Source organism: Vulpes lagopus, chromosome 7 (assembly GCF_018345385.1).
Source record: "Vulpes lagopus strain Blue_001 chromosome 7, ASM1834538v1, whole genome shotgun sequence".
NCBI lineage: Eukaryota > Metazoa > Chordata > Mammalia > Carnivora > Canidae > Vulpes > Vulpes lagopus.
Window position 1 is genome coordinate 13,837,958 of NC_054830.1, and position 27,337 is coordinate 13,865,294.

Here is a 27,337-nt window from a genome sequence, read left to right on the forward strand (position 1 = left end):
CCCGGGATCGAGTCCTGCATGGGCTCCCTGCATGGAGCCTGCTTCTCCCTCTGCCTGTGTCTCTGCCTCTCTCTGTCTCTCATGAATGAATAAATAAAATCTTAAAAAAAAAACATTACTCAGGGAACTTATGTGAAGATTCTGCTAAGTTTATCTATTCCAATTGTGCATTCTAGAACCGGGGAAATAAGCACAGGATGGGTTTGGGGACTCACTGGACCCATATCTCACCTCCAGAAGGGCCTACTCTGACTGGTGTACAGCAGTGACATTTTGGGTCTCCTGGAATTAGTGTCATTCAGAGCCAGTGTCCAGTAATCCCTGAAAGGCCTGATTATTGCAGTTTCCCCAACACACAGTCACGCTAGTAAAGGGCCGTGGGTCCCATGGGAGAGACTGAAAGATTAATAGTGTAGTTTTCACTAGTGTACTGGAGTCCTTCCTCAGCCTTCCCTTTTTATTCAAGGGACTCGGGTTTGTGAACTGGCTCAAGTCCAGAAGTAGATGGATGGTCTGTGGCTCTCTGTTTTGATGGTTCAAGATTTTTTTTTTTCACTCGATCTAGAACTCTTCTGCTTATACAGAATAAGAATTTACTAAGCTTCCCATCGATTTTACTTCTGGGAGTACCATGATCAACTAGTCCAAAATACAGAATAGTCTATTGCTCAGACTATTCTGATGGCTCCTTTGACTCTGCTATCCATTTTGGTAACCACATCTACCTTGCCTTTGGTTGTTGAATGCCACTACTGGGCTCCTACCACTCCAAAGTCCAATTACTCTCACTACATTTAGGTTTCCCAATTCAATGGCAACAGTTGCCACTGTAAGCTCTGGTCTACAAAGGTGAGTGATCAGAGAGCTCTTCAAGGATGCTGAGGCTCCCCTCTACCCCTGCCCCCACAAATTCACTTCTCACAGTCATGCTGAAAGGTGTGTCATCTGGACCCTCTGAGGGTGGTCTTAAATGACAATCCACTCTAACATTTCAATCTCTGGTAAGTCTTTGACTTCTTTTCTCTATTGTAAACCACAATTACTATTAAATTGTTTATTTCTCCTTTCAATTTTATCCCAATTTGCTTTATGTATTTTGGGACTTTGTTGTTAGGTGCATATATCTTTATAATTATCATATCTTCCTAATAGATGAAATCTAAATAAAATCTTAATAAAATGTTAATTAAAAAAATAAAGTGAGTCTCTTGTAGACAGCATCTAGTTGGATCAGTTTTTAAAATATTTTATTTATTTATATTTTAAAAAAGATTTTATTTATTTATTTATGAGAGACATACAGAGAGAGAAACAGAAACATATGCAGGGGGAGAAGCAGGCTCCATGCAGGGAGCCTGATGTGGGACTTGATCCTAGATCCTGGGATCATGCCCTGAGCCAAAGGCAGACTCAACCGCTGAGCCGCCCAGGGGTCCCTATTTATTTACATTTTTAAAAAGATTTTACTTATTTGAGAGAGAGAGAGAGAGAGAATGAACATGAGCCAGGGGAGGGGCAAAGGGAGAGGGAGAAGCAGGCTTCCTGCTGAGCAGGGAGCCTGACTTGGGGCTTTTTCCCAGGACCCTGAGGTCATGACTTGAGCCAAAGTCAAATGCTCATTATTCTCATGAATAAAATCTTTAAACAACAACAACAAAAAAATCTTTAAACAAACAAACATCAATAACAACAACAAAACAAAGTCAGATTCTTCATCCAGGTGCCCCTAGTTGGATTGTTTTTTTAAATCCATCTGACAATCTCTGCCTTTTTTAAAAAATATTTATTTATTTATGATAGACACAGAGAGAGAGAGAAAGAGGCAGAGACACAGGAGGAGGGAGAAGCAGGTTCCATGCCGGGAGCTCGAAGCAGGACTGGATCCTGGGACTCCAGGATCGAGCCCCGGGCCAAAGGCAGGCAGGCGCCAAACCCACTGAGCCACCCAGGGATCCCCCCCCCCCCCGCCTTTTTTTTTTAAGATCGTATTTATTCATGAGAGACACACAGAGACAGGCAGAGACACAGGCAGAGGGAGAAGCAGGCTCCCCGCAGGGTGCCCGCTGCTGAACTCAATCCCAGGTCCCCGGGATCGTGACCCGAGCCTGAAGGCAAATGCTCAACCATTGAGCCACCCAGGTGTCCCTCTTTTTTTTTTTTTTTTAAAGAGATTTTATGTATTCATGAGAGACAGGGAGAGGCAGAGACATAGGCAGAGGGACAAGTAGGCTCCCTGCAAGGAGCCTGAAGTGGAACTCGATCCCAGAACCCCAGAATCAACCACTGAGCCACCCAGGTGGCCCTAATCCATTTACATTTAAGTAATTCCAGATAAGGACTTATTTCTGCCATGCTGCTACTAGTTTTCTATATGGCTCTATCTTCCCCCCGTCCCCCACAATTCCTCTGCTACCACCTTCATTTTCAATGTTTTAGTATATCATCCAAAATTTCATTTTGCAAATGTGACTGTACCTAAAAAATAAAGAGGAAATCTTTAGAAGTGGAAATGTTAAGTCAACGGAGGGGAGGAAAAGGCATTTAAATCTGTGATAGGTGTTACCAGATTGGTCTTAAATGCTTCTATCAATTCAATTGACTATTCCAAAGAGGACTTTGTGTTTTATTGAAACCATCCATTGACTTGTTGGAATTTCCTCTTAAACTCTGTTTTTCTGGGAACCTAATTATTCAATTTCTCTATTCCTACATTTTAGTGCATAGTAGGAGGCCAGAAAAGATGTAAAGAAAGAAAAAGGAATCTCTTATCATGTAATGACAGGAATATTGGAAAATGAGAAACCATGCAGAATCAGGAACTTTTAGTGTAGGTGTGCAAACCAGGAGCCCTGTGAACTGACTTCAATTATTTAGAAGGCCCCAGAATCTTGCAACAAAAAGGGAAGTGGATGTGGAGAGGTTTTCCCAGTCACTATATAAAAAAGGAAGCTGAGGCTTGAAGTTAATAAACCAGTAGCTGAACTTGGACAAACTTTTACTGAGCACCTACTGTGTCGGGGCATTATTCTCCCCTTGGGAAAGGTTGTGTAATGTGAACAAGCCAACTTCGGTGCATGTTGAATTTTTTTTTTATAAATACTTCAGGAAGTGAATAGTAGTGCATGTATTCTTCATCTCACCTTTTTTTCCCCAACATTTTAAAAAAGATTTTATTTTTAAGCAATCTCTACATGGAACGTGGAGCTCGAACTCACCACCCAGAGATCAAGTGACAGGCTCCACACAGAGAGCCATCCAGAATTGCTTCTTCATCCCATCTTAATGGATAGTATTTCCCTTTCCCAGGGGAGGAAACTCTAGATTCAGAGAAGTTAAGTCACTTGTACAAAATCACACAGCTAGCAGGCGTCCAGGTCAGGATTTCACCCCAAAGCAATCACTCCCAATCACTTTGGTATAGCCTCTGAATAATAAGATTAAAATTATTAATTATGCAATTATAATCAATGTAACCTATAGTTACAATATATTATTATAGCTAATGTAATAATTACTATATTAATAATTGACATTATTGTTATTATGATTATCGTCCGAAGCAGCAGCAACCACCATTGCCCTGTGGCCAACCTCCGTGCTAAGGGCTGTCCCCATTCTTTTATTCAAACAACGAATACTGAGCATCTATCTGTGCTATGCCAGGACCCCCATTTTACAGATGGGGAAATTGAGGCCCAGGGAGCTTCTCCCAGAGATGGAGGTACACTGTCCCTGCCAAGCATCCTCAACTGGGTGTTCCGAGACCACCTTTGTAAAGCAACCTGGTAGTGCTCAATTCACGAGACGCACTGCAGCCACCCACACCGGCGTAACTACCTCGGTCTCGCCGCCCCGCGCCGCTGAACAGCAGTTGGGGCGGGACCACGTCCTCGTGCGGCCGCCGCGACGGCGGTTACAAGACCCGCCCCCTGCGCGTGCGCTCTGAGTGTTCCGCCGGCGCGCTCAGCTGCGGGCGTCCGGGCGCGGTTGGAGGCGTCCGCGAGGAGCGCGCGCGCCTGCGCCGGCGTCGGGCTCGCGCACGCGCACCTGCGCCGGCGTCGGGCTCGCGCACGCGCACGGCAGCGGCAGCGGCGGCGGTTCCTGCCGGGGGCTGCGAGCGGCGGGCGGCTCCGAGGGGAGCAGCGGCGCTGAGGGGCTCGGCGGCAGCAGCGGAGGCTCGGCACGCGTGGCTCTTGGCCCAGCTCGCGCCGCGGAGGGCGTTTCAGTCCGGTTCAGGAGCGTGGGCGCGGCGGCGGTGGTGGCCCGAGGCCTGCGGCCTAGGCCTCAGCGCGGCGGCGGGCTCGAGTGCGGCGCGGAGCCGGCCTGAGGGCCCTACTCGGCGGCACCATGAGCGTGGAGGCGTACGGGCCCAGTTCTCAGACGCTCACCTTCCTGGACACCGAGGAAGCCGAGCTGCTCGGCGCCGACACACAGGGCTCGGAGTTCGAGTTCACCGACTTCACCCTCCCCAGTCAGACGCAGACGCCCCCGGGTGGCCCCGGCGGCCCCGGAGGAGGTGGCGCGGGCGGCCCGGTCGGCGCGGGCGCGGGCGCTGCGGCCGGACAGCTGGACGCGCAGGTGAGCGGCACATGGCGGCGCCGGAAGCCCGGGCTGGGCCGCGGCGCCCGGGAGCCTGCTCGGGGTCCTGCCCTCTGGCCGGGTCCGGAGTAACCTGTCTCGGGTCCCCGACTCAGGCCCGGCCCGGGCTGACCTTCCCCGAGTTTCCCATTCCGGCCGGGCCCGGAGTAACCTGCCCCGGTTCCCCGTCTCCAGCTGGGCCTGGGTAGTTCTGTTTGGGGTCCGGCTGTGGTTGGGTCCGGGTGATCTGCTCAGGATCTACCTCAGGCCGCATCTTAGGTCACCTGCCCGAAGTCCCTTCCGGGCGTGTCCGAGGTGACCTGCCGTCGGTCGGTCCCTGGCCAGGTTGGGGATGACCTGTCCCCGAGTTTCCCTCCTGCTGCGTTCGTGCCCTGCTCAAGCCAGCGCCGGGGTGATCTGCCTGGGTTCCCCCACTGGCCGATCCGTCCTCCTTGCCCCACCCCCCCACCTGTGGTCCCAGCACCCCCCCGCCCCTCCAATCATGCTTACTGAGCCGCGGGTTCAAATTTCCCCGGGTCCTGGGACGCTGGAGAGGAGAGGGTCGAAGCTCCTGCAGCAGAAACCGATTTTTTGCCACCTATCGAGACCCCCATACTCGTTGGCTATTAAGATTATTCAAGAGACAGGTTGCGTTTTGTTTTTCCTCCTTGTATTGCCTGTTGCTGAAACCGACCTGTTATGTAACTCCACAGCCCTGCCTTGGAAAAGTTAGATTTGAGTTTGTTCCTCCAATGGGGTAGTGCTAGTGGGTTTTACATAAATGGTACCGCCACGTTGGAAAATTTTGTTTTTAATGAATGTTTTTAGTGAATGTTTAGGGGAAAGCTACTTGGATATTTTAAGTTTGGGTTATGGGAAGTATCACACTCACACTTCCTGAACCTAGGTCCTTGCTCTGGTGTGGCAGAGGGGACTGGCTGGGGTCTTGGGCTGGGATACCTTGTCACAGGTGTCCCTTGGTATGAGGACCCACCGTCAGGGCTGGGGGAGCCACACCATCTCATCCAGTGTGAGCTCAGACTGTCCTTGGGGGAGGAGGGCTTGCATTCTAGTTGATTGAGTCACTCCCGTGGGTAGACCACCCACTTGGATTTTCTTTTAGCCCCTAATAGAAGCAGAAAACATTTGACTCATTCTAACCTCAGATTCCTTAAAAATAGATGCCTGTTGTGTGGAGCATCAGGGAGAACAGGTGTGCAAGTATGTATGTTTTTTCAGTTTGGTTTACATATGGTGGAGGAAGGTAGAGAGGAGAGAGTTTGCCTGGAGAAATGAATGAGCGGCTGGCAGCTCATAACACCTGTAGTTTCATGTTCTGTAGACTTGTTTCCACAGCTGTAAAAAGGGAGTATAGGAGTTTTGTTACTTTTAAACATATGTGAAACCTGGCCTCATGTTTGGGTTAGCACTGTCTATAACTTGTGTCCAGCATGGCCAGAAGGGTAAGGAGAAAAATCTTTCCATTGAGCAATGTGCCAGGATTCATGGCAGCTCAGGATTGGGAAAGGTAATTATTTTATTGCAAATTCTTTTTAAACTGTAACTAATATAAAGCAGCAGCTCTGACTTCTAGTATTGTCCTTGCAGTTCTGTGTGATTAATTGCAGGGTGTGTCCTTCTCTTTAAGTTGAAATGATCTATTTTTCTGCATCTGGACACTGATCTATGTAAAACAAGAGCCTTAAACTCTCCAAATTAGGTAAATGTTGCAGTTTAGCTCATTTGAGTTCTCATGACATCAAAAGGGTTTACCCTTCCTTGCCTTTAATTAACTCTGACCCACTCACCTGTAGCTTAACTTTTGTGTTTGGGGAATATCCTTTTTATTGCAAGAGAAGGCCCTAAGTTTGGAGGCAGGAAAGTCTGAATAGAATTGGAAAGTGGAAAAAAGTTGATTATTTCATGTGCCAGTTGGTGGCATTGGCTGCCTGCAACATTTGGGATTTTCCTTATTTGTCCTCAGGAGTTGGCTGTATAGCTAACTGTACGATGGGGCTTCCAGAAAGACTCAAAAAACCCATTCTGAATGCCTTTTGATTTTATCTTATTGGATAAGTGGCTGTGACTTATCAAATGCTGTGCAGCCACTTCTGTTTCACAGCTTTCCTGAGATAGAATTCATAACACTGTATGGTTTGCCAGTTTAGAGTATACAGTTCCGTACCTTTTAGTATATTCCCAGTTGTGCAGCCATCTCCATAATCAATTTTTGGACATTTTTCATCACCCTAAAAAGAAACCCCACAGCTCTTAGCCTGTTGGTCCTCCATTCTCCAACCCCAGGCAACCTCTAATCTTAATGTCTTGGGTTTACCTACTGTGGACATTTGATAGAAATGACAATATATGGTCTTCTGTATCTGGCATGTTTTCAAGGTTCATCCATGTTGTAACATATGTCTACTCCCATTACTTTCTGTGACTGAATATTTCACAGTATAAACAGACCACATTTTATTTATTCATTCATCTGTTGGTGGCTGTTTGGGTTGTTTCCACTTTTAGCTATTATAAATAATGCTGCTGTGAACGCTTGTGTACAAGTTTCTGTGTGGCTGTAGGTGAAATTGCTGGGTTGTGTGGTAGCTCTGTGGGTAACCCATCCAGGAGCTGCCAGATTGTTTCCCAACGTGCAGCCACATTTGATACCAGTTTTGCTCAGTTTTTTTTTTTTTTTAAAGATTTTATTTATTTATTCATGTGAGACACAGAGAGAGACAGAGAGAGAGAGAGAGAGAGAGAGAGAGAGAGAGGCAGAGACACAGGCAGAGGGAGAAGCAGGCTCCATGCAGGGAGCCTGACGTGGGACCCGATCCCGGGTCTCCAGGATCACAACCTGGGCCGAAGGCAGGCACTAAATTGCTGAGCCACCTGGGCTGCCCGATGCTCAGTTGGTTTTACCTGAAAGCTTATTTAGAGGCAGAATGTGTGTCACTGCCAGAGTAGGAGAATGGCAGGCAAGGGTGACTCCTGCTGAGCTCAAATAACACTTGTTTTCTTGTTTATAAAATAAAACTGGTATTTCTCAAAGCCTTTGAGATCCTAGGATGACAAGGGCTGACATAGCCCTGTCAAGTGTCCTTAAGACACAAGGGACCATTTTCTTTTGATTATCTGACTTTGCTGGGCCATTCCCCCACCCCTCAAAGGGCAGGGAAAGGTAATTTCAGAAGTGCTTTGCATAATAGCTGGTGTTACAGTCGTTGGAATATTTCCTTTTGATGGTCAGTACTCTCAAGTTTTCTTCAAATATAGGTATTATGGTAGAAATCTGGGGATTCCTGGGTGGCTCAGCGGTTTGGCGCCTGCCTTTGGCCCAGGGCGTGATCCTGGAGTCCTGGGATCGAGTCCCGCGTCGGGGTCCCAGCGTGGAGCCTGCTTCTCCCTCTGCCTGTGTCTCTGCCTCTCTATCATGAATAAATAAATAAATAAATCTTTATTATGTTTTAAAAACAAATCTTAAAAAAAAAAAAAAAGAAATCTAAGAGTTGGGTACACTACCCAGCTAAAAAAAAAAAAGGAATGAAGTATTAACACACACAATGATGTGGATGCATCTCAGAATAATTACACTGAGTAAAAGAAGCATTCTGACAAAGAGTATATACTCTGTGATTCTTATTCTGTTCATATAAGGCTCTAGAAAGTGCTAACTAATAGTGATAAAAGGCAGATTAGTGGTTGGGGGAGGGAGAAAAAAAGGGAAGGATGAGAAAGGGCATAAGAAGACTCGGTGATGGATATGTTCATTATCTTGATTGTGGGTGTTTACATACATGGATGTATGTCAATTTATAAAATTGTATCCTTTAAACATGCACTGTTGATTGTATGTCAGTTATACCTCAATGAAACTCAAGACCATGTGGAGATATCACTACCCACTCATAAGAGTGGCTTAGATTCTTTAAAAGGCTGGAAAACCACTTGGAACAGTCATACCTTGCTGGTAGAATGGTTCACACCTCTGTGGCCCAGCAGAGAAACAAAGACAGTTGTCTACACCTGGGGCTGCTCTGAGTACTTATACCTGCTTTGTTTATGAGAGCCTCAGACTGGGACAACCCCAGTGACCATCAGCAGGTAAACAGGGGCTCTTCATCAGTTGTCTTTTTTTTCTTTTTTAAAGATTTTATTTATTCACGAGAGAGGCAGGGACAGAGGCAGAGGGAGAAGCAGGCTCCCTGCAGGGAACCTGATGTGGGACTTGATTCTGGGACCTCAGGATCACACCCTGAGCGGAAGGCAGATGCTCAACCACTGACCCACCCAGGCATCTTTTTTTTTTTTTTTTTTTTTTTTTAAAGTAAGTTCCGCCCAACATAGGGCTTGAACTCATGACCCTAAGATGAAGAGTCTCTCTACCAACTGTGCCAGTTTGGTTCCCCCATCAGTTGTAGTGCTGAGTACATACACTTGGGCTTGTTTTTCCTATTCAACTGGTAAGATACTTGGCTAGTAAGGTACTTGGCTAAAGAGTTGCTAACTTAGTCATTAATACCATAGTCCTGGCTGCCTTCAGAATTCATCATGGAAGGCTGTCCTGACATATTCTTGAGCAGCCAGGTAAACAGATCATCTGCTTACTGGCTTGTAGCTTATGAAGAGGAGGAATGAGTTCAGTATAGTTCAGGGGTTCCTGAAAGTGGTGAGTTTAAAATTTGGGACTTTTTCCATCTGGTTTCATGAACACTCAGTTCAGCTGTGATATAAGCACACCTTGAGAAAATTGGAGATAAGACACGGGTAACCTTGCAGGAGCTCTGGCAAGTGTTTGTCTGGCACTTTCCCCTTATTGGATTTCCCTGGTTTGTTTCCAAAGGGTTCGGACTCAATGGGCAATTTGGGGAGAGGCAGGGCTTCCGTATCAGTCACATAAGTGAAATGACTCTTTCTTTATCCCAATTTCTTAACCCATATGCAGTAGAATTGGGGGCAGAGTTAACACTAGTACACTGTCAATATTAACTAAAAAAGTTCTCTCTCCAGCTCCCACAACCAAAAAAAGGAGACATCTCTCTGATAGCTTTATTGAGGTATGATCACATACTACACAGTCTCTTATTTCTAAGTGTGCAGTTCAGTGTTTTTCTAGTAAATTGGCAGAGTTCAATCATCACACATTGTTCATGGTCTTTGATTTTCCTTCACTCCTCTTTTTCTTTTCTTTTCCTTCATTTTTGCTCCTGTTAAACTTTGTAGTCTCTCTTCAATAGCTCTAATGTAGGGAAATGGAGTGACCCTGTGTTCGGCCACTCCCAGTCACATGTTGGGGAGATTCACCACCCTGTGTACCCAAGCCCTCCACTTGAGTTCAAAGTCAGGAACCGCGGCCTGGCCACACTGCTTTCAGGATGAGCATGGGAACCTTCATATATCTGTTGTCAGGCCAACCTCTTCAGCTTGGTCCTTGGCTCTTGCCCTCTCAGCAGTTCCTGCTTCCTTGCCTTGCTGTGCTTTGTGAAGGCTGAGTGTCAAAGTGGAATCCATTGCCATCTGTAGTTGTTTTGTTAGAAATGCCCAGACTGCAGTTGACCTTAGGGGTTATGACAGCCCAAAAGAGGGAGTGGTTTGCCCTGCAGAGGGAAAGCCTTTGTGAATAGTGTTCCTTAAGTTGTTCAGGAGGGCATGCCTGCTAGGCAGAGGAGTGGGCATGGGACACTACTTTTGGCTTGGTTTAGATGGAGAGTGGGTGCAGACTGGTATCCCATGCCAAGGGGTTTGGGCTTGATCCTGGAGCCTCATAGAGCTGCTGATGGGTACCATGACCTCACTTGAGAGGAAGAGCCCTAAGATGGTGGGTGGACCTGGCAGAGTGTGGACAAGGCTGGAAGGGGAGCTCAGACAGAGTGCATTGTGCTTGGATATGTGCCTGTGTGCACCAGGGAGTGTGTGAGCTATCACAGTACCAGGCAGCCAGAGTGGCCACTCCTGGGATGTGTTCACTGCACTGGATAACCTGTTGCCCCTGAGTCCTCATAAGGAATTATGGCTAGAGCAGGCATTAGCTCCTATGTGTGATTTTCATCAGAGCCCATGATCCTCCAAGAGTGAGGAAGGGCTCCACACTGGTGGGAGGTATGGGTGGGAATGGTGCTGGTCAGCCGACTCTTTGGAGGCACTACTTTGAGAGGAAGGGTGAGAAGCCCTGCAGGAGAGAAAGGCCCATCAGAGCAGCGTGCATAGAGTCTGGAGGGGGCAGATTGTGGGTAGTTGTGGGTTGCCACCCTGGCAGGGTGGTCTTTCAGTGGTATGGGATAGTCCTGACCACAGAAAAGGTCCTGACACCCAGCTCTGCTCAGTGGGACCCAGAACAGTGTGGCCTGGAAGGTGCAGAAGGGCAGCAAATCTGGCTGAGTCTTCAGTGTTCCCTTTTCTAGGTCTCTGGGTCTTATGCTCAGGGGGTCTTTGAACTCTTCTTGCCAGAGGAGCTTTCCTTGATAGCCGAATCCTGCTGCTTCCTCTGATAAAACACTGGGATGCTGAGAAAGGGTCATTGTTGGCTTTTAATATGCCTTGGTCTGGTAGCAGCTTGTGAGCTGGACTACAGAGCCAAGCCAGGCTTCTTAGGATTCCTCCAGACTTTTGCCAGGGTGGCTTCTAGACATTTCTAGACATAGGCTGCTTGCTGAGCTCTGCAGGTAGCCCTTTGTCACAACTGAGCATGGCACCCTCCATTCTGCTTAGCTCCTTGCAGAGCTCAGCGGCCAGGGATGACCGTGAATCTGGGGAGGTTGCTCTCTTTATCCTGGACTGGAAGGTGTTTGGTCGGAGCTGTGCTTGTTTTCCATTAGTCTTTTTGAGTGCATGGCTCTATAGAGTTAATAACCCAGTTTCTAGGAGGCCACCTTGTCCATCTGTATTATGTAAAAATGTTGGTTATGAATTCTCTATGTAAAACAAACCTTGACCATCCATCTCCTCAATTCAGCAGTTGTGAAGATTTTCCTCTCCCCCTTTTTTGTTCGTTGCCAAATAGTTATAAAGTGAATCCAACATGTCATTTTACCCTTCCTTCTGAGATTGAGCCATATGAGCTAGCAATACACACTCATTTTGACCTTTCATATTTAGTGCGCATTTCTGGAAACAAAAAGGTGGTTTTTTTTTGTCATAGTACTGCTGTTGTCAGATGAACAGCACCATCAATAGTTTTTGGGATCATCTAGTACTCGGGGCTTCCCTTTCTCCACAGTCAGATTCTTCACTTGTCAGAAAATGTCTTGGCTTGATCTGGGCCCCTGTGAGGCCCAGCGTTAATATGATTGTCTTGTCTTTTGTTCCTGCTCTCCAGGGCAGTCCCTCTCTCTCCTTTTCATGCCCCTGAGCTGGGGTCTAGATGGGGTTATTGTCCTGTGAGGTGTCCTTGCTTCTGGACTGAACCCCCTTGTCACACACTGCCTTCTCCCTGCAGGTATGGAGTGGGTTTGAGAGTGGTGATCCCAGCAGACAGGGGCAGCCCAAGGCTAGCTAGGGATGCCTCAGACATGTCAGGAATACTCAGCATTGAAATGAACTATAGGGCTAGATTCAATCAGCATGCTGACCAGGAAAAGGGTCCATTGTAAAGAAGAGGCTGGTGAGGATCCTTTCTGTCCAGAAGCTGGGGACCAGGCTCTTGAGTTGGACCGTGTGACGTCATCCTCATAGGTCAGAAATGGTTGAATCTCATCATTTACATATGGTTAAAACTAAGGGATTAAAGAAGGCTAAAGAGACATTACAAGTAATGTGTTAACTAGGTCTTGAATGTAAAAAATTACAAAGGACGTTATTAGGATGTTGGGGAATTGTGACCATGCTCATTAGATAGCAATATTCTATCAATTTCATCAGTATTTTTCTCCAGTTGGAAGCTGTATTATGATTATATGGAGAAAGTGCTTTTCCTGGGGCCTGTGACTCTGAAATGGATCAGGAAAATAAAAGTGTGTGTGTGTAGAGGGGGAGAGCAAGCATGGCAAAATGTGAGTGGCTGGTGGATTCAGGTGACGGGTGTGTGTTGTTCATTTTCTGTAGTTTTGGAACTTTCTCAAAAGCTGGGGGAAGGCCAGAACTTCTGTTATTAGCCTTTTCCTTAGGTAAGGCTTAGAGATTCTGCCACTCCCCTCTGCCTGGGGCCACACTGAGGGAAAGGGGACTTCCCACTCTTTTTATTTAAACCTTGAGATTAAAAAAAAAATACTTAAGGGATGCCTGGGTGGCTTGACAGGTTGGGCATCTGCCTTGGGCTCAGGGTGTGATCCCGGAGTCCTGGGATCGAGTCCCAGGTTGGGTTCCCTGCATGGAGTCTGCTTCTCCCTCTGCCTGGGTCTCTGCCCCCCCCCCCCCCCCGTGTGTGTGTCTCATGAATAAATAAATAAAATCTTTAAAAAAAAATAACACTTTTCAGACATTGAGGAGTCAATGTAGGTCTGAAGTGATTGCTCTTCCTGCTACTCTGATGTGCACAATCTTGAGTTCTGTACTTGGTTGTATGGAACTGTCCCTGGGCAGAAATTTCTGCCTGCAGCCTTGATCAGCTCAGCAGCTCATAGATATACTTCAAATAGCAGAGAAGGTGTACTTCAAACTCAGAGCAGAGGTGAGGGAATGAACTGTTTCCCCAGTGACGTGGTGCCTGGGGGTGGGCTTGGTGTGCCTGTGGTTGCAGGGGTGTCTTGCACCTCAGCCTGGCAGGCCTCAGGGATCCTGGCTGGAAGTGAGAGGTTGATAACCTCAGAGGACCTCAGTCCTGTACTGGCCAAAGACCAGGACCCTACAGTCCTCCTGTCAGGTCACCTGGCACGGGTTGTAAGACCTCTCTGTGCTCTCTAGTGCTGTGTTTTAACTAATTTAATTATAGCTTCTGGGGTCAAATATATTTTTGAAGTTAACGTTTATCTTAAAGCTTTCCAGAGAGTAGAGGGAGAAACTAACAACCTAGCTATAGAAGCCAGTTTGTGTTGTGGCCAGATCATAGCTGGGCAGGAATGGGGCTGCATGGGAACTGGGAATATGTGTATGCGCTCATGTGTGTGCACGTCCACATGTTCCCCAACCAGGAAGCTGGAGGACTACTGGGGCTTTGGAAATCTGAACTCTTCTATTCAGCTTCCCCGGCTTTAGTGGAGGTGTGGAAAGTCTACCTGACCTTGTATCTGTATCATATTGTCCCCCAGGAATTCTGAAAGAGAGCACCTGGGTGGTATGCACTTTTCTATATTACTCTATGTACAAAGTTTGATATTTCAGGAAAGTAAAGATTCAGATATCACCAAGGACATTTATTTATATGTAAAAGCTTATGCAACCTGATAAAAAAATTTAGGAGTTGTTCTAGACAAATAATCTGTAAACATTTTCTTCAGGGACTAGATAGTAAATATTCTAGACTTTACAGGAGAAGCAGCAAATTGAGGATATTATTAGGCACTTAATCCAGCCATTTAAAAATGTAAGTACTGTTCTGAGCTTGAGAGGTGGGCCCACATGCTGATTCCTTCCTAGACCACCTTCTTAGGTGATCTTGGGTTTTAAGGTGTTTTTCTGCTGAGATTAGATTGGAAAAGTACCACATTTCTCTCTGGAAAGATGAAAGCTGATCAAAGTTAAGTCATAAAAGGTGTCAATATCCATTTATCTAAGTTCAGGTTATCAGATCTATGGAAAGAACACTTTTAGATCAAGTAAAAAGAAGTTTGAGTTTCTTAATATTCTTAAAAACTTTGTTACCTCGGGGATCCCTGGGTGGCTCAGTGGTTTAACGCCTGCTTTTGACCCAGGACATGATCCTGGAGTTCTGGGATCGAGTCCTGCATCGGGCTCCCTGCATGGAGCCTGCTTCTCCCTCTGCCTGTGTCTCTGCCTCTCTCTATCTCTTTCTCTCTCTCTCTGTGTCTCATGAATAAATAAATAAATCTTAAAAAAAAAAAAAAACAACTTTGTTACCTCAAGTATTTGGGAAAGCAGTGTATTGAGTTGAAGTGGGATCACAGATGTCGGTTTCTAATTGTTGCCTTCTGAAGTGTGATATGTATACTTCCTTCACTGCCATAAGGTTAAATCCGGGTGCCATAACTTGTCACATACACTGTGTGTGCCTAGGGGCAATCATACCAGGAGACCTTGTGAGCGAGCAGCGCTGGCCCTGTGAGTAGCCTCACACATAGTATCGCCACTGCATGTGTCAGGGGAAGCCAGAGGGGTGACTTTTTGAAATGATAGCCAACTACCAGAATTTCAGAGGACAACACAACAAAAAAACCTTAACAATCAATTAAAAATGGGCAAAGGACTTCAGTAGACATTTCTCCAAAGAAGATACACAAGTGACCAACAAGCACGTGAATAGATGCTCAGCTTCATTAGCTATCAGAGAAATGCAGATGAAAACTATAATGAGATCACCTCACATTCATTAGGATGGCTATTTAAAAAAAAAAAAAAACCACACACACAAAACAATGATAATGAGTATCGATGAGGCTGTGGAGAAGTTGGAACCCTTGTGCACTGTGGGTGGGAATGGAGAATGTGTAGCCTCTGTGGAAAATACTATGGCAGTTCCTCAAAAATAGGACACACAGAATTACCATAAGATCTAGCAAGCCCATTTCTGGGCGTATCCCCAAAAGAATTGAAAGTAGGGATTTGATAATTTGTATATATACTATGTTCACAGCAGCCAAAAAGTAGAAGAAACCCAAGTCCCCACTGAAGAATTAATGGATAAGCAAAATGTATATCCATAGAGTAGAATGTTATTCAGCCCTAAAAAAGGAACTTTTTTTTTCCTTTGAGCACACATGTGAGTGGGTGATGATGGCGGGGGGGAGCAGATAGAAAGAGAATCTCAAGCAGGCTCTACACCCAGTGTGGAGCTCGATCTCACAACCCTGAGATCATAATTTGAGCTGAAATCAAGAGTCAGATGCTTAACTGAGCCACCCAGGTGCCCCAGCTTTAAAAGAGGACATTCTGACACCTACTACAACATGAGTGAATCTGAAGACATTATGCTATGTGACATAAGCTGGTCACAAAAAGACAAATGCTATGAGACTATTTATATGAGGTCTCTAGGGTAGTCAGATTCACAGAAACTAGAATGGGGGGCTTCAGGGGCTGGGGGAGGGGAATGGGGAGTTGGTGTTTAATAGGGACAGTTCTGGTTTGGGAAGATGAAAAAGTTCTGGAGATAGATGATGGTGATGGTTGTAGAATAATACGAATGTATTTAATGCCATTGAGCTGTACACTTAAAAATGGTTGCAATGGTACAGTTTATATTGTGTGTATTTTACCATAATTTTAAAAAGATATCAGGGATTCACAAATGTTAATGATTATGTTATAGCACTAACTTATCTGCATTAAAATCCAAAAGTTAATTTTGATTTTTCTTTGAAAAAACTTTTTCTTTCTTCGAACAAAGCATGGTTTTCTTGCGTTTCAATTGGTTGTTGCCTACCTGAAAAAAGTACATTAAAGTAGTGGCAGAGGCTCTGAAATAGGGTTCTGGTCTGGGCTGAGACCATTATAGACACAGGTTTAGACCTCCTACTTACAACCCAAATGCACCACTGCAATTTTTGGAACACCCCCTGAGGGGCATAGCACTCCTGATTCTGGACTTATGCATTCCCAAGAGAACTGCTATCTTTATCTCTTTTTTTTAAATATATTTTTTCTTTATTTATGATAGTCACACAGAGAGAGAGAGAGGCAGAGACACAGGCAGAGGGAAAAGCAGGCTCCATGCACTGGGAGCCCGACGTGAGATTCGATCCTGGGTCTCCAGGATCGCGCCCTGGGCCAAAGGCAGGCGCCAAACCACTGCGCCACCCAGGGATTCCCCTCTTTATCTCTTTTTTAAAGATACTATTTATTTTGTTGAGAGAGAACACTCTGCGGAGGGAGAGGAGGAGGGAAAGAATCCTAACCAAACTGAGCAGCATAGAACCCGATGTGGGGGTGGGGGGTGCACAATCCCACCACCTTGAGATCGTGACCTGAGCTGAAACCAAGAATCCAGTGTTCAACCGACTGAGCCACCCAGGTGCCCCTGAGCTGCTGTCTTTAGAATCTTACAGTTGCCTTGGCTGGAGCAGTGGACAGGGAAAAAGGCCCTACAGGCGCTGCTGGCTTGAGCGGGCCCACATGGCATAGCTCAGGTGGCAGGGGCTTTTTGAGGGAAAGAGACCAGTGTCAGATCTTGTCTCACAGAGAGACCTGGTGCCCTGGGGTTGCCCTGTCATTCCTCCCTGTCCTCATCACCACTCCACTCTCCTGCTGCCTGACCCAGCCTTGTGTGGGAGATGTGTCATCTCCTCCTTCTGTGGGGAGAGATGAAAAGGACTGTTGACCGCCACCTGAGGTTCCTGGAGGTGGCTTTAGGAATGCCTGTTACTCTCTGGCAAACTGAATCTATGTGCCTCTGAATGGACGTTTGAGCTCAGGAGAAGTGCCTGTGAAATTCATGGCTTACTGTTAAAATCGTCTGTTTTATGCTTTTGCTGTTGTAACATACAAAAGGTAATATGTGGAGTAAGTTTATAGCCTCATTTCGGAAGGTTGTCTTAAACGTTGAACTTCTGATTCATAATGAAGAAGGGCTGCCCTCCAGAGAGGGAAACTGGCATTGGAGGAAATACTAACGAGAGAACTGCTGTCCCACATCTCCAGTGTACACGACCTTTACTTCTGGCTTAGGCTTTGACAGGACCCTTCTCTGTGGTGGGATTCCAGGCTGTCTGGCCTGACGTGTGCAACTGTCCCCAGAGGGGATTGCAACTGCTTTGTAAAAAGTCATCTTGTTCCTTGTGGCCCTCAGTCATGGGAATGAAGTGTTTTCTTTCTTCAGCATCCTGGTTGGGTCATGTCTCTGTGACCAGATGGGGTTGGACCGGGATATGCAAGAGGCATGGTGGATGACCTAGGCCACCAGCACCCTGTTTTTGACCAGGTAGGTTAAATAGGGAGGCAGAGAGTGGGAAAACTCCAATCAGAAGAAGCTGAACTGTTTCAAAGTAGTGAGCAGGCCAGTGCTTCATGGAAAGGTGCTTGTGGCTGCTCATTTGGGGAGAAGCCGTGTGCCTGGGCTAAGGCCCGAGAGCTGCAGCCTTGCATGGTGATGCTGCTATTCTGCTGTAGGTCGGTGGACCAGAGGGCATTCTGCAGAATGGGGCCGTGGATGACAGCGTGGCCAAGACCAGCCAGTTGTTGGCTGAGTTGAACTTTGAAGAAGATGAAGAAGATACCTATTACACAAAGGATCTCCCTGTACATGCCTGCAGGTAAGGGCGGATGGCAGAGGCACAGACTCACCTCCCAGAGCTTTTGCATTCCAGGTGGATTTGCTGGCTTTGGAAGTCCATCTAAGACTGTGAACTGTGACATTTGGTATTACAAAAATAAGGAGGTTCTTCAGGCCTATATATACATAGTCCTTGTTACTGGGCAGGAGGGTGGGATCAGCACCCTCATACCCTCATTCCCCCAGAGGGTAGGGGAGAGGCTTCCCTTCTCTGCCTTCTGTCAGGTCCTCGTGGTTCCCAGTACCTGTCCTACTCACTCATTTGAAATGAAGTACTTATATTTGGTGTAAGGGTAAAAAGGGTTTACCTTGGGTTTAGAGGGTAAAAAGCAGCTAAGATTTCTCTTACGAAGAGATGATCATAGGATACTTTAACATATCTGCCTCTCTGATCTGTTCAAAACTTCTGAAAAATTAGAATTGAATAGTCGGTGGATAGAACTACTTGTTGACCAAGTTTGGAATTCTCATCTGTAGCAGGACCTATCCCTTATATTTGGATGGACCCTTAAGAATGGACTTATTCTTGTTTTTTGTTATATGTAGACAGGGAAATTGAGACCAAAAGAGGTGATTGGTCTTGTACAGGGCACCTGGCAAGTCAGTGCCATTTTGGGCCTGGGCTCCAGCACTGTGTTGCCTGTCTCCCAGGCATGCTGACCTTCTGAAGTCTGTGCCCGCCACAGGACAGAGTGCTGCTCTTTCCCCTGCTCTGTGGGCAGACTTTTCTTTCTTTTCTTTTCTTTTCTTTTCTTTTCTTTTCTTTTCTTTTCTTTTTTCTTTTCTTTCTTTCTTTCTTCCTTCCTTCCTTCCTTCCTTCCTTCCTCCCTCCCTCCCTCCCTTCCCTCCCTTCCCTCCCTTCCCTTCCTTCCCTTCCTTCCCTTCCTTCCCTTCCTTTCCTTCCTTTCCTTCCTTCCTTTCCTCTTTCTTTCTTTCCTCTTTCTTTCTTTCCTCTTTCTTTCGGCTTTTTAACTTTATTTTGGCTCTTTTTTCACTCCTTTACAAATGATTTTACGTATGTGTTAGTATTCCTGTTATCTACACAAATGCTGGAGAAGTGGTTCTGGTAAAGCTGCAGGTGGTTAAAGTTTGACACCCCTCACCCTCCCAGCTATCCCCATGGTGTAGGGTGTTGGAGAGGTAAGGTTCTTGACTGGAGCACATTCTTGAGACTCAGTCTTGGTTTTATCCACATAAAGAACTCCGTGGTTAGCCATTTTTTGTTTTTGATATGTTGATTTTCAGAAGAATGAGGCTGGGGGCTCTCTTGAGGTGCTCCTTTTAAGCTTGAGCTCAAGTCAGCCAGAGACCCTTTGCTGCTGGGTATGAGCAAAGCGTTCCCGGGAGCATGGCGCCCTCTGCTGGAGAGTGGAGTGCCTTGTGAATGCACCGCTCGACTTGTGTGTTCAGAGCCAGGGATGCTGATTTTCCTGCTTTTATAAGTCATGGTTCCTGAAACTTAAGGCCAAAGCGGGGTGGCTAGGGGTTGTTTTGGGGTGTCAGACCTTGTTATTGGGTTCCCCTGGCATTTTCCACAGCTCTCACCCCTCACCTGGCAGGGGCTTTGCTATTGCCTAGGGCTTCTCTCGGAAGCCTCCACGGCGCCCTGTATACCCCTTCTCTGCTTTGTAGGGGTTGGGAAGTCTCTGCTGCTAACTGATTGGATTTTGCTAGTGGGATTGTTGGGTTTGAGTATGTGTTTAATGAAAAATTTAAAAATGTTGTAAGAGGAAAGAATTTTACATCTTGCCAAATTAAAACCAGAGAGAGACCTTCCAGATTTAACTGTTGATGTTTTGACTTTTTTAGTTACTGCGGAATACACGATCCTGCTTGCGTGGTTTACTGTAACACCAGCAAGAAGTGGTTCTGTAACGGGCGTGGAAATACTTCTGGCAGGTAGATAATCAGACCGTGCATGTGTCTTTAATCAATGCTGTGCTCAGATTTGTGTGTAAATTATGGAAATGTTGAAGCAAAAGCACAATATAAAATCACGCTAACAAACCTGGTTTTTCCCCTCCTCTGTGACTGGTTTAACTTGAAACAGATGGTGGTGTGTGAATGCCTTAATGTATTTACCCTTGATTTATTCTCTGTGGTTCTTTTTATTATGCAAGTAGGGTTGGCTTAATTCTCCTTCCCCGTTTTTATTTATATTTTTCTGCAAGATGAGCTCCTGGCACGCCCGTTCATCTTCATTACTGGGTGCCTGGGGAGGATGTTCCCAAGACAGTAATGGGCATCCATGGGAGCCACTTCCTGAGAAGGCTCCCTCTGGCCTTAGCTCATCGGAGCAGTCCTGAGGCTAATACGGGCCAGATCCTGAATCATCGGATTAAATTAAGTTCACTTGACCGTCGTCTCTGGGCTTCCCTTCCTGCTGTTGATCAGCAGCAGCTGTGACTGGGTCTCTTGTTTTGTGTTTGGGGTGAGACCAGTTTTGTGCTGGTGCTTGGATTCCAAGGGAGGGTCCAGTCCTGGTGGCTTCTCCAGAGCTGCTGTGATGTGTGACAACTCACAGCACTGTTCTGGAGAAGTGGAACAGTCTTGTGAGACAGAGCTCCAGGTTGTCAGCAAGAAAGGAGCATCTTCTGGGGGTCGTGTTTTAGAGACATACAGTGACAAAACCCCATAGGCAGGTATATTTGCACAGAGTCCCCACCCTTCCTGTGTCTTCAACAGCTGCAGGCCAGGCTTCACCATTTCATGCGTGCTGCCTAAGGACACAGTGGTCAGATCTGATCTCTTGTCATCTTAGAGTTAGCAGTGCGAATTGTAGGGTTCTGAGTGAGGCAAGAAAGTGGGCTAATACTTAATTCTAAAGATTTGAAAGGAAAAGCATCTTCAGGGTAACCGGATTCATATCCCATTTTCAGAATGTTCTGGGTAATTTCAGCATTACTGTGTTTGCATTAGTTCCTCTCCTGCAGGAAAAGCAATTAAATAAAACTTCTTAGCTGGCAACCCCAGCTTCCGGTCAGTAGAGCCAAGATCAGAGAAGTGAGCAAAAGCCTCTAAGAGAAAACAGACTCTGTGAACCACACTGCATTTTTGCATGAGACCAGATTGTAAAAATTGTGGGGCACTTACCTTCAGGGAGCTTCTTCCAGTGTAACCTGGAGGGGCGGGTGCAGAAAAGACCAGAGGAAATCAGTCTGGTTAAAAATGCCCGGTTGTGATAGCTTCAGAAGAGTGGGTGTTCTCTGGGTGCACAGTGGTGACGGCTGGCTTCATGAAGCTAGAGAGAGTTAGAATGTGGCATCTGAGCTAAAGCTTGTCACAGAAGGGGTTTCCCCGAGGTGAGGGAGGGCAGCAGCAGGGCAGTCTGGAAGCTTGGCAGGTGTGCTTGGTGTCTGACCAACCCGCAGCAAGGCTGTAGGTAGCTGGGAGAGCCTAAGACAGAGCCAAGCACCACCTGTGGGCTACATGCCCGGCTGGATTGTCTTAGGGCGGAGTTTGCAAGCCCCAGGTGTAGGTGAGCTGTGTCCCGGAAATGGGAAGGACAGCAGAGTCCTAGCCGCCCAGCAGCAAGGAAAGAGCTGAGACAGTGGGGTTTCAGACAGTTCAGAGCGGGCCTTGTGCTTCCTGAGAGTAGCCCTGAGCCCCGCTGCTCTATATTTTTTACTGTCCTCAGGTTTCTAATACGTTTGGTTATCAAGTTTCCTGGCCTGCAGCAAATTAGGAGGGGCTGTTGCTCCTGGAAGCAGGCACAGGGGCCTGGAGAAGCAACTTCTTCGAGAGCAGCAGCAGCCCAGAAGCCTCAGCAAGCGGAGAGGAACCGAGGAAGGGGCAGGCCTCCTGCCTCTCCGGGACAGCAGCCTTGGCCCCACTGATAGGTTTATTCAGGCCCCATACATAGGATTTCAGAAAGCAGGAACTAAAAAAAAAAAAGAAGCAGGAACTATGTGAAACGTGTTAGGAAAGTTTTCCTTAAAGGCTGTTCAAGTCGGATTGATTTTTGCGCTCAGTGGGGAGCCAGTTCAGGGGCGGGCTGGCCCCCTGGGATGCCAGATGGATGAGGTGTGACCGCCCCTGCTAATGGACTGTGAACGGTACCGGAACTTTTAACGGGGGGCTCGAAAATTGGAAGTGGTGAAAAGCCAAACTTTGGGTGTTAACTATTTATCATTTCCTGGTTTCAGCCACATTGTAAATCACCTCGTGAGGGCAAAATGCAAAGAGGTGACTCTGCACAAGGATGGGCCCCTGGGGGAGACAGTCCTGGAGTGTTACAACTGTGGCTGCCGCAATGTCTTCCTCCTTGGCTTCATCCCTGCCAAGGCTGACTCAGTAGTGGTGCTGCTGTGCAGGTGAGGGCGGAGCCCCCCATTCAGAGGGGGTGGGGGCACTTGGCCCCGGTAGGCCCTGTTCTGCCCATTAGAGAGGTGTGAGGATATTTGGGGGCTGGGGCTAGTTAAGAGAACTGGGAATGTTGAGTAACTTTTGGGGTGTGTTCTGGTTAAATCATAAAAAGAATTCTGTAAAAACAGTGTTAGGAGTTTTAAGAGTTCAGAGCTCAAGTGCATGGGGAGAGGCAGTGATTACTAGCAATTTAAAGGTAATATGATCACATAATAAAATGCAAGGAACGTCACTTTGGGATAAAAGGTAAGCCTTGGGGGTGGCAGTCACCCTCACCCTGGCTTCCCCTGCCCTTGGTTTCTGTAGGCAGCCCTGCGCCAGTCAGAGCAGCCTGAAGGACATCAACTGGGATAGCTCCCAGTGGCAGCCCCTCATCCAGGACCGCTGCTTCCTCTCTTGGCTGGTCAAGATCCCTTCTGAGCAGGAGCAGCTGCGGGCTCGGCAGATCACCGCCCAGCAGATCAACAAGCTGGAGGAGCTCTGGAAGGTGAGGGCCTGCTGAGAATGCAGATCTGCCTCAGCACTGTTCTTGTCCAAGGAGAGCTGCTGGGAGTGACTAGCTTCACAACGGGAGAGATTCTGGAAGGAACTCCAGGGAGAGACTGCCATCCCTACCTGGAATGGCCCCGTGATGGAATCCCACAGGCACCTCCTGCCAGGCCTCTGGGAATGGATAGCTCCGGTTGCTGGAATTTTTCTCCTGTTGCAGAGGGTGAGGGTGGGTGGTAGGAAGGAGGAAGACCAGAACTGGCTGTGGACGGCTATGGGCAGCTGTGGGTGGACATGGCAAGAGGAGGTAGTCCTGGGGAGATAGGACTGTGCGGATTCTTTAAGATCTCGTTGGCCCTGTGACATGTCTGAAGCCAGGGGTGAATGTTCAGGGAAGAAGGGATCCAGGTCACAAAGGTCAGAGAGGCAGGGCCCACAGCAGCTGGATGAGTGAAGAGGAGGGGCTTCCAGCTTGGGTGGTTCAGTGCCAACCCCATGTGACAGACCTAGTTCTCCAGGAAAGCCCTTCTCTGGGTCTGGTTCAGCTTTTGGTTTGGTGGGTTTTTGTTTTTGTTTTTGTTTTTGTTTTTGTTTTTGTTTTTTTGGTTCAGCTTTTGTGATAAAGTTTTTGTAATTGGGCTAGAAACTTTAATTAGGAGCCCATATAATCCAAAATCTTTTTTTTTTTTTTTTAAGATTTTATTCATGAGAGACACACACACAGAGACAGAGACACAGGGAGGGGGAGAAGCAGGCTCCATGCAGAGAGCCCCACGTGGGACTCAATCCCGGGTCTCCAGGATCTGCCCCTGGGCCAAAGGTGGCGCTAAACCGCTGAGCCACCGGGGCTGCCCCCAATAATCCAAAATCTTAAATGTGAATTTATTTTCACTTTGAGTGCAAGTCAGAATAGTTCTCAACTGTCATCTAGCAAGGTACCTTTCTACTTCAGTTTTCAGATGGCCAGAACTATTTCACCTTTTCTGTTTATAGCCACACACACAGCCTAGATACTGTTCTGTCCCTGCAAAGGACGAGTGTATCGCCCCTAATCAGGGTCAGGAGGAAATTGGGGTGGGGGGAAAAGATGGGCCTCCTCTTCTGTTTACACAGCCAGAGGACTAGTGGTCTTTCTGGCAGCCCAAAAGAGGTATTCTCTCTCCCAGTTCAGGGACTAGGCATTTGTTGGAGAATATAGTCACTTGCTGATACAGGTGTGTCAGGCTGTGTACCTGGGGTGTCTTTGCTAGTATTCACCCTGCTGGTGTAGCCCTGTGCAAGGGAAGAATAGGGGCGACAGCTGAAGGGGGAGCAAAGACCCAGGCCCGTGTCCACCTCCCTGTGCCACATACACTTTATCACATGAGGGGCTCTCTTTGTGGGGTGGACACCACCTGCCACCAGTGCTCTCTGAATGACAGGCTGACATTGGCTTGTTCTGATAGGTGGTGGCTATGGCCTGTTCTTCTAATGACTAGTGAGCCTGTGTGTACTTCCTTTTGTATGTAGGTGAAAATAGGGAAGAACAGTTGTGGTGCTTGTCTTCTAGGAAAATCCTTCTGCCACTTTGGAGGACCTGGAGAAGCCGGGCGTGGACGAGGAGCCGCAGCATGTCCTCCTGCGGTACGAGGATGCCTACCAGTACCAGAACATATTCGGCCCTCTGGTCAAGCTGGAGGCCGACTACGATAAGAAACTGAAAGAGTCCCAGGTGATGTGGTGTGTGCAGGAGGGTTTCGGTCATTTTAACACAGCGTCTCTCCTAAGGTCTGGGGAGGGCGGTTTTCTCTGCAAACTGCGGATGCTGACGTGGGCAGAGGCGCAGTGCCCTGAGAGACGGAACGGTGGATTGAGGGCAGGCAAGGGAGTGACCCTTGGGCAGACGCCCGGTTGTTCAGAGCTAAACACCGAGTGTTTTCTGATTTAAAATCCAACAAAAATCCCTCGCAGTTGGGGTCGCAGCCTTTGCCCACGGCTATGAGAGTCGGAGCTGAGGAGCCCATGGCACGCTGAGGGCACTCCTTGTACCAGTCTCCTGAAGAACACATGTAGGAAGCGGGAGCTCCGAGGATCGGCCGCCAGCTTCCTTCTCCCTCCACGGTTCACAGAAAAGCCACCTCTGAGAGCAGACGTCGTGTGGGGGTCTCCTGGTCATCTTGAGCGGGTTCTGGGGGTCCTAATGGCTTCTCTCCCGGATGTGCCCTTGTTGGTGTTGCAGGCTGTTGGGTGCTGTGTGCTGCACCCTGACATCATGGCTCGTAAGGTCGCCGTAGGGCACACACCTGTGGAAACCCAGACACGAGGAGTCCAGGCCCGTGTCTGTGTCTCAGGCTAACAGGGCTCTTATTTTTCATGTGCTCAGACTCAAGATAACATCACGGTCAGGTGGGACCTGGGCCTTAACAAGAAGAGAATCGCCTACTTCACTTTGCCCAAGACTGACTCTGGTAATGAGGATTTAGTCATAATTTGGTTAAGAGGTGATTTTAAGTTTTAAAATATTTGTGACCATAAGTAGCATAAAATTCCTAGTTTCACCCTTGTAAAGTGTCCCTTAATTTGAACTCTTCATGGTGGCAGCCTTGGCACATGTTGAAAACGCTAACTTTCTTGCTGTGTTTTCTCTGTAAGACATGCGGCTCATGCAGGGGGATGAGATATGCCTGAGGTACAAAGGGGATCTGGCACCCCTCTGGAAAGGGATCGGCCACGTCATCAAGGTCCCTGATAGTATCCTTTGTGTAAAGAAGGACGAGCTCATCCTGAGCACAGGTGGCCTGTGTGGGGGTCGCCTCGGGGAGGAAAGGACTCCGCGGGTGGCTGGCGGTGGTGGGAGTCCCTCTGAGTGATGGGGTTTGCCACTGAGTCTTTTCTTCAGTTGTACTCTGAGGGTGCACCATGTGTATCAAACTGATCAAAGAACTGCCTGGCCTGAGGCCAGGGCCTGCCCAGCTCTGTGTCCTGGGGCTCTGGAGGCTCCATCAGAATCCTGGCCTGCTCCATGCTGGGTGCTGCCCCAGTGCTCACAGGATTGCAGGAGCTGGCAGTAGGGGGTGCAGACACCATGGTGGTGACTGTCAGTGAGAACATGGGCCAGGTGGGCTGGGTTTTCTGTGCTGGGCACAGGGGAGGGTCTTTTTTCTCAGTAGCTGAATGAAGGCTCCTCAGAAAGGTAAACCCAGCTTTTGACAATGATGAAACTTAACTCGGTGGCACAGATTATGGCGATGAGATCGCCATTGAGCTTCGGAGCAGTGTGGGTGCACCTGTGGAGGTGACTCATAACTTCCAGGTGGATTTCGTATGGAAGTCAACCTCCTTTGATAGGTATGTCCACCTTGCCCCTGCAGGTACTACTGCATCTGTTTTGCAGTGCTTTGCTGGTGGCACAGCTGCCACCTCCACCATCTGGATGATTCTCATCTGCAGTGGCCAGGCCTCACACCAAACACTCCATGGTTGTACGGGTCCCTGACCCTGAGTTTTCCTTCCAGGATGCAGAGTGCATTGAAAACGTTCGCCGTGGATGAGACCTCTGTGTCAGGCTACATCTACCACAAACTGCTCGGGCATGAGGTGGAGGATGTGATCATCAAGTGCCAGCTGCCAAAACGCTTTACGGCACAGGGGCTCCCCGACCTCAACCATTCTCAGGTTCTGACCCATTCTGGGGACCAGAAGGGGCCTGGCTGGCAGAGCCTGCTTGGATGGGCAGCCCCCCCTCACTCCCCAGGGTTGGGTGCAGCCTAGCACTTATCTGTTATCTGAAGGTTTACGCTGTGAAGACTGTGCTGCAAAGACCGTTGAGCCTGATCCAGGGACCACCAGGCACAGGGAAGACGGTGACCTCTGCCACCATCGTCTATCACCTTGCTCGGCAGGGCAATGGGTAGGGCTCAGCACCATCCGAGGTGGGGGTGGGGGAGACCTGTCTGCTGGGATGCCTGGGGGCCCCTCTTACCTGGCACTGTGTGTTTTACATTATCTGTGTGAGATCTGATCTTTGTGGTTGCTTTTAATAAGCAAGTGTGCTGCTCTGGTAGAGGCCACAGTGGGTCAGTGTGTTAGTGCATCTTGACTTTTGTACTTGTGTGCACCTCAGAGCTTTGAAAGTCTTTAGGGTGCAGACAGGAGGGTGAGGATGCAGGATCCTGTTAGTAGTATTGCTGCACATGAGAAATGTGAAAACTAGGTGGGAACAGGAAGCGCCAGACCAGTTGGGTTTTAGCTCCTTCAGCTTTGTTCATTCCTGGCTTTAGTCTTAGATCACGAGTGGGGCTCTGTTGCCTGTGATTCAGAACAACAGTCCTGGCAGTTAGCATTTCCTGAATTTCCTCTGGGTGAGCTCTGAGACGTTCATTCACATTGTGTTGAAGGCCTGTGCTCGTCTGTGCTCCGAGTAACATAGCTGTGGATCAGCTGACTGAGAAGATCCACCAGACTGGGCTGAAAGTTGTACGGCTTTGTGCCAAGAGCCGTGAGGCCATCGACTCCCCAGTGTCATTCTTGGCCCTGCACAACCAGATCAGGAACATGGACAGGTGGGTGTTGGATAGCCCACCTTAAGCACAGCACATCTCCCGTGCA

The 27,337-nt window shown here is 47.8% G+C and overlaps 1 protein-coding gene across 2 annotated transcripts in view; it reads left to right on the plus strand.

Moving 5' to 3' along the window:
- The first annotated feature begins 4,064 nt into the window (after window positions 1-4,064).
- UPF1 (UPF1 RNA helicase and ATPase) overlaps window positions 4,065-27,337 on the plus strand; it is a 36,670-nt gene continuing 13,397 nt past the window's right edge. Inside the window, exons 1-12 of one of the 2 annotated variants that reach the window (XM_041760917.1) lie at window positions 4,065-4,578; window positions 17,734-17,876; window positions 19,706-19,795; window positions 22,042-22,209; window positions 22,568-22,748; window positions 24,300-24,461; window positions 25,113-25,230; window positions 25,382-25,480; window positions 25,969-26,077; window positions 26,245-26,404; window positions 26,521-26,639; window positions 27,127-27,291. In XM_041760917.1, the coding sequence (XP_041616851.1) occupies window positions 4,348-4,578; window positions 17,734-17,876; window positions 19,706-19,795; window positions 22,042-22,209; window positions 22,568-22,748; window positions 24,300-24,461; window positions 25,113-25,230; window positions 25,382-25,480; window positions 25,969-26,077; window positions 26,245-26,404; window positions 26,521-26,639; window positions 27,127-27,291 (1,745 nt within the window). In that variant the 5' untranslated portion in view covers window positions 4,065-4,347. The remainder of the gene's footprint in view (window positions 4,579-17,733; window positions 17,877-19,705; window positions 19,796-22,041; window positions 22,210-22,567; window positions 22,749-24,299; window positions 24,462-25,112; window positions 25,231-25,381; window positions 25,481-25,968; window positions 26,078-26,244; window positions 26,405-26,520; window positions 26,640-27,126; window positions 27,292-27,337) is intronic. The other variant, XM_041760918.1, reaches the window with a different exon arrangement.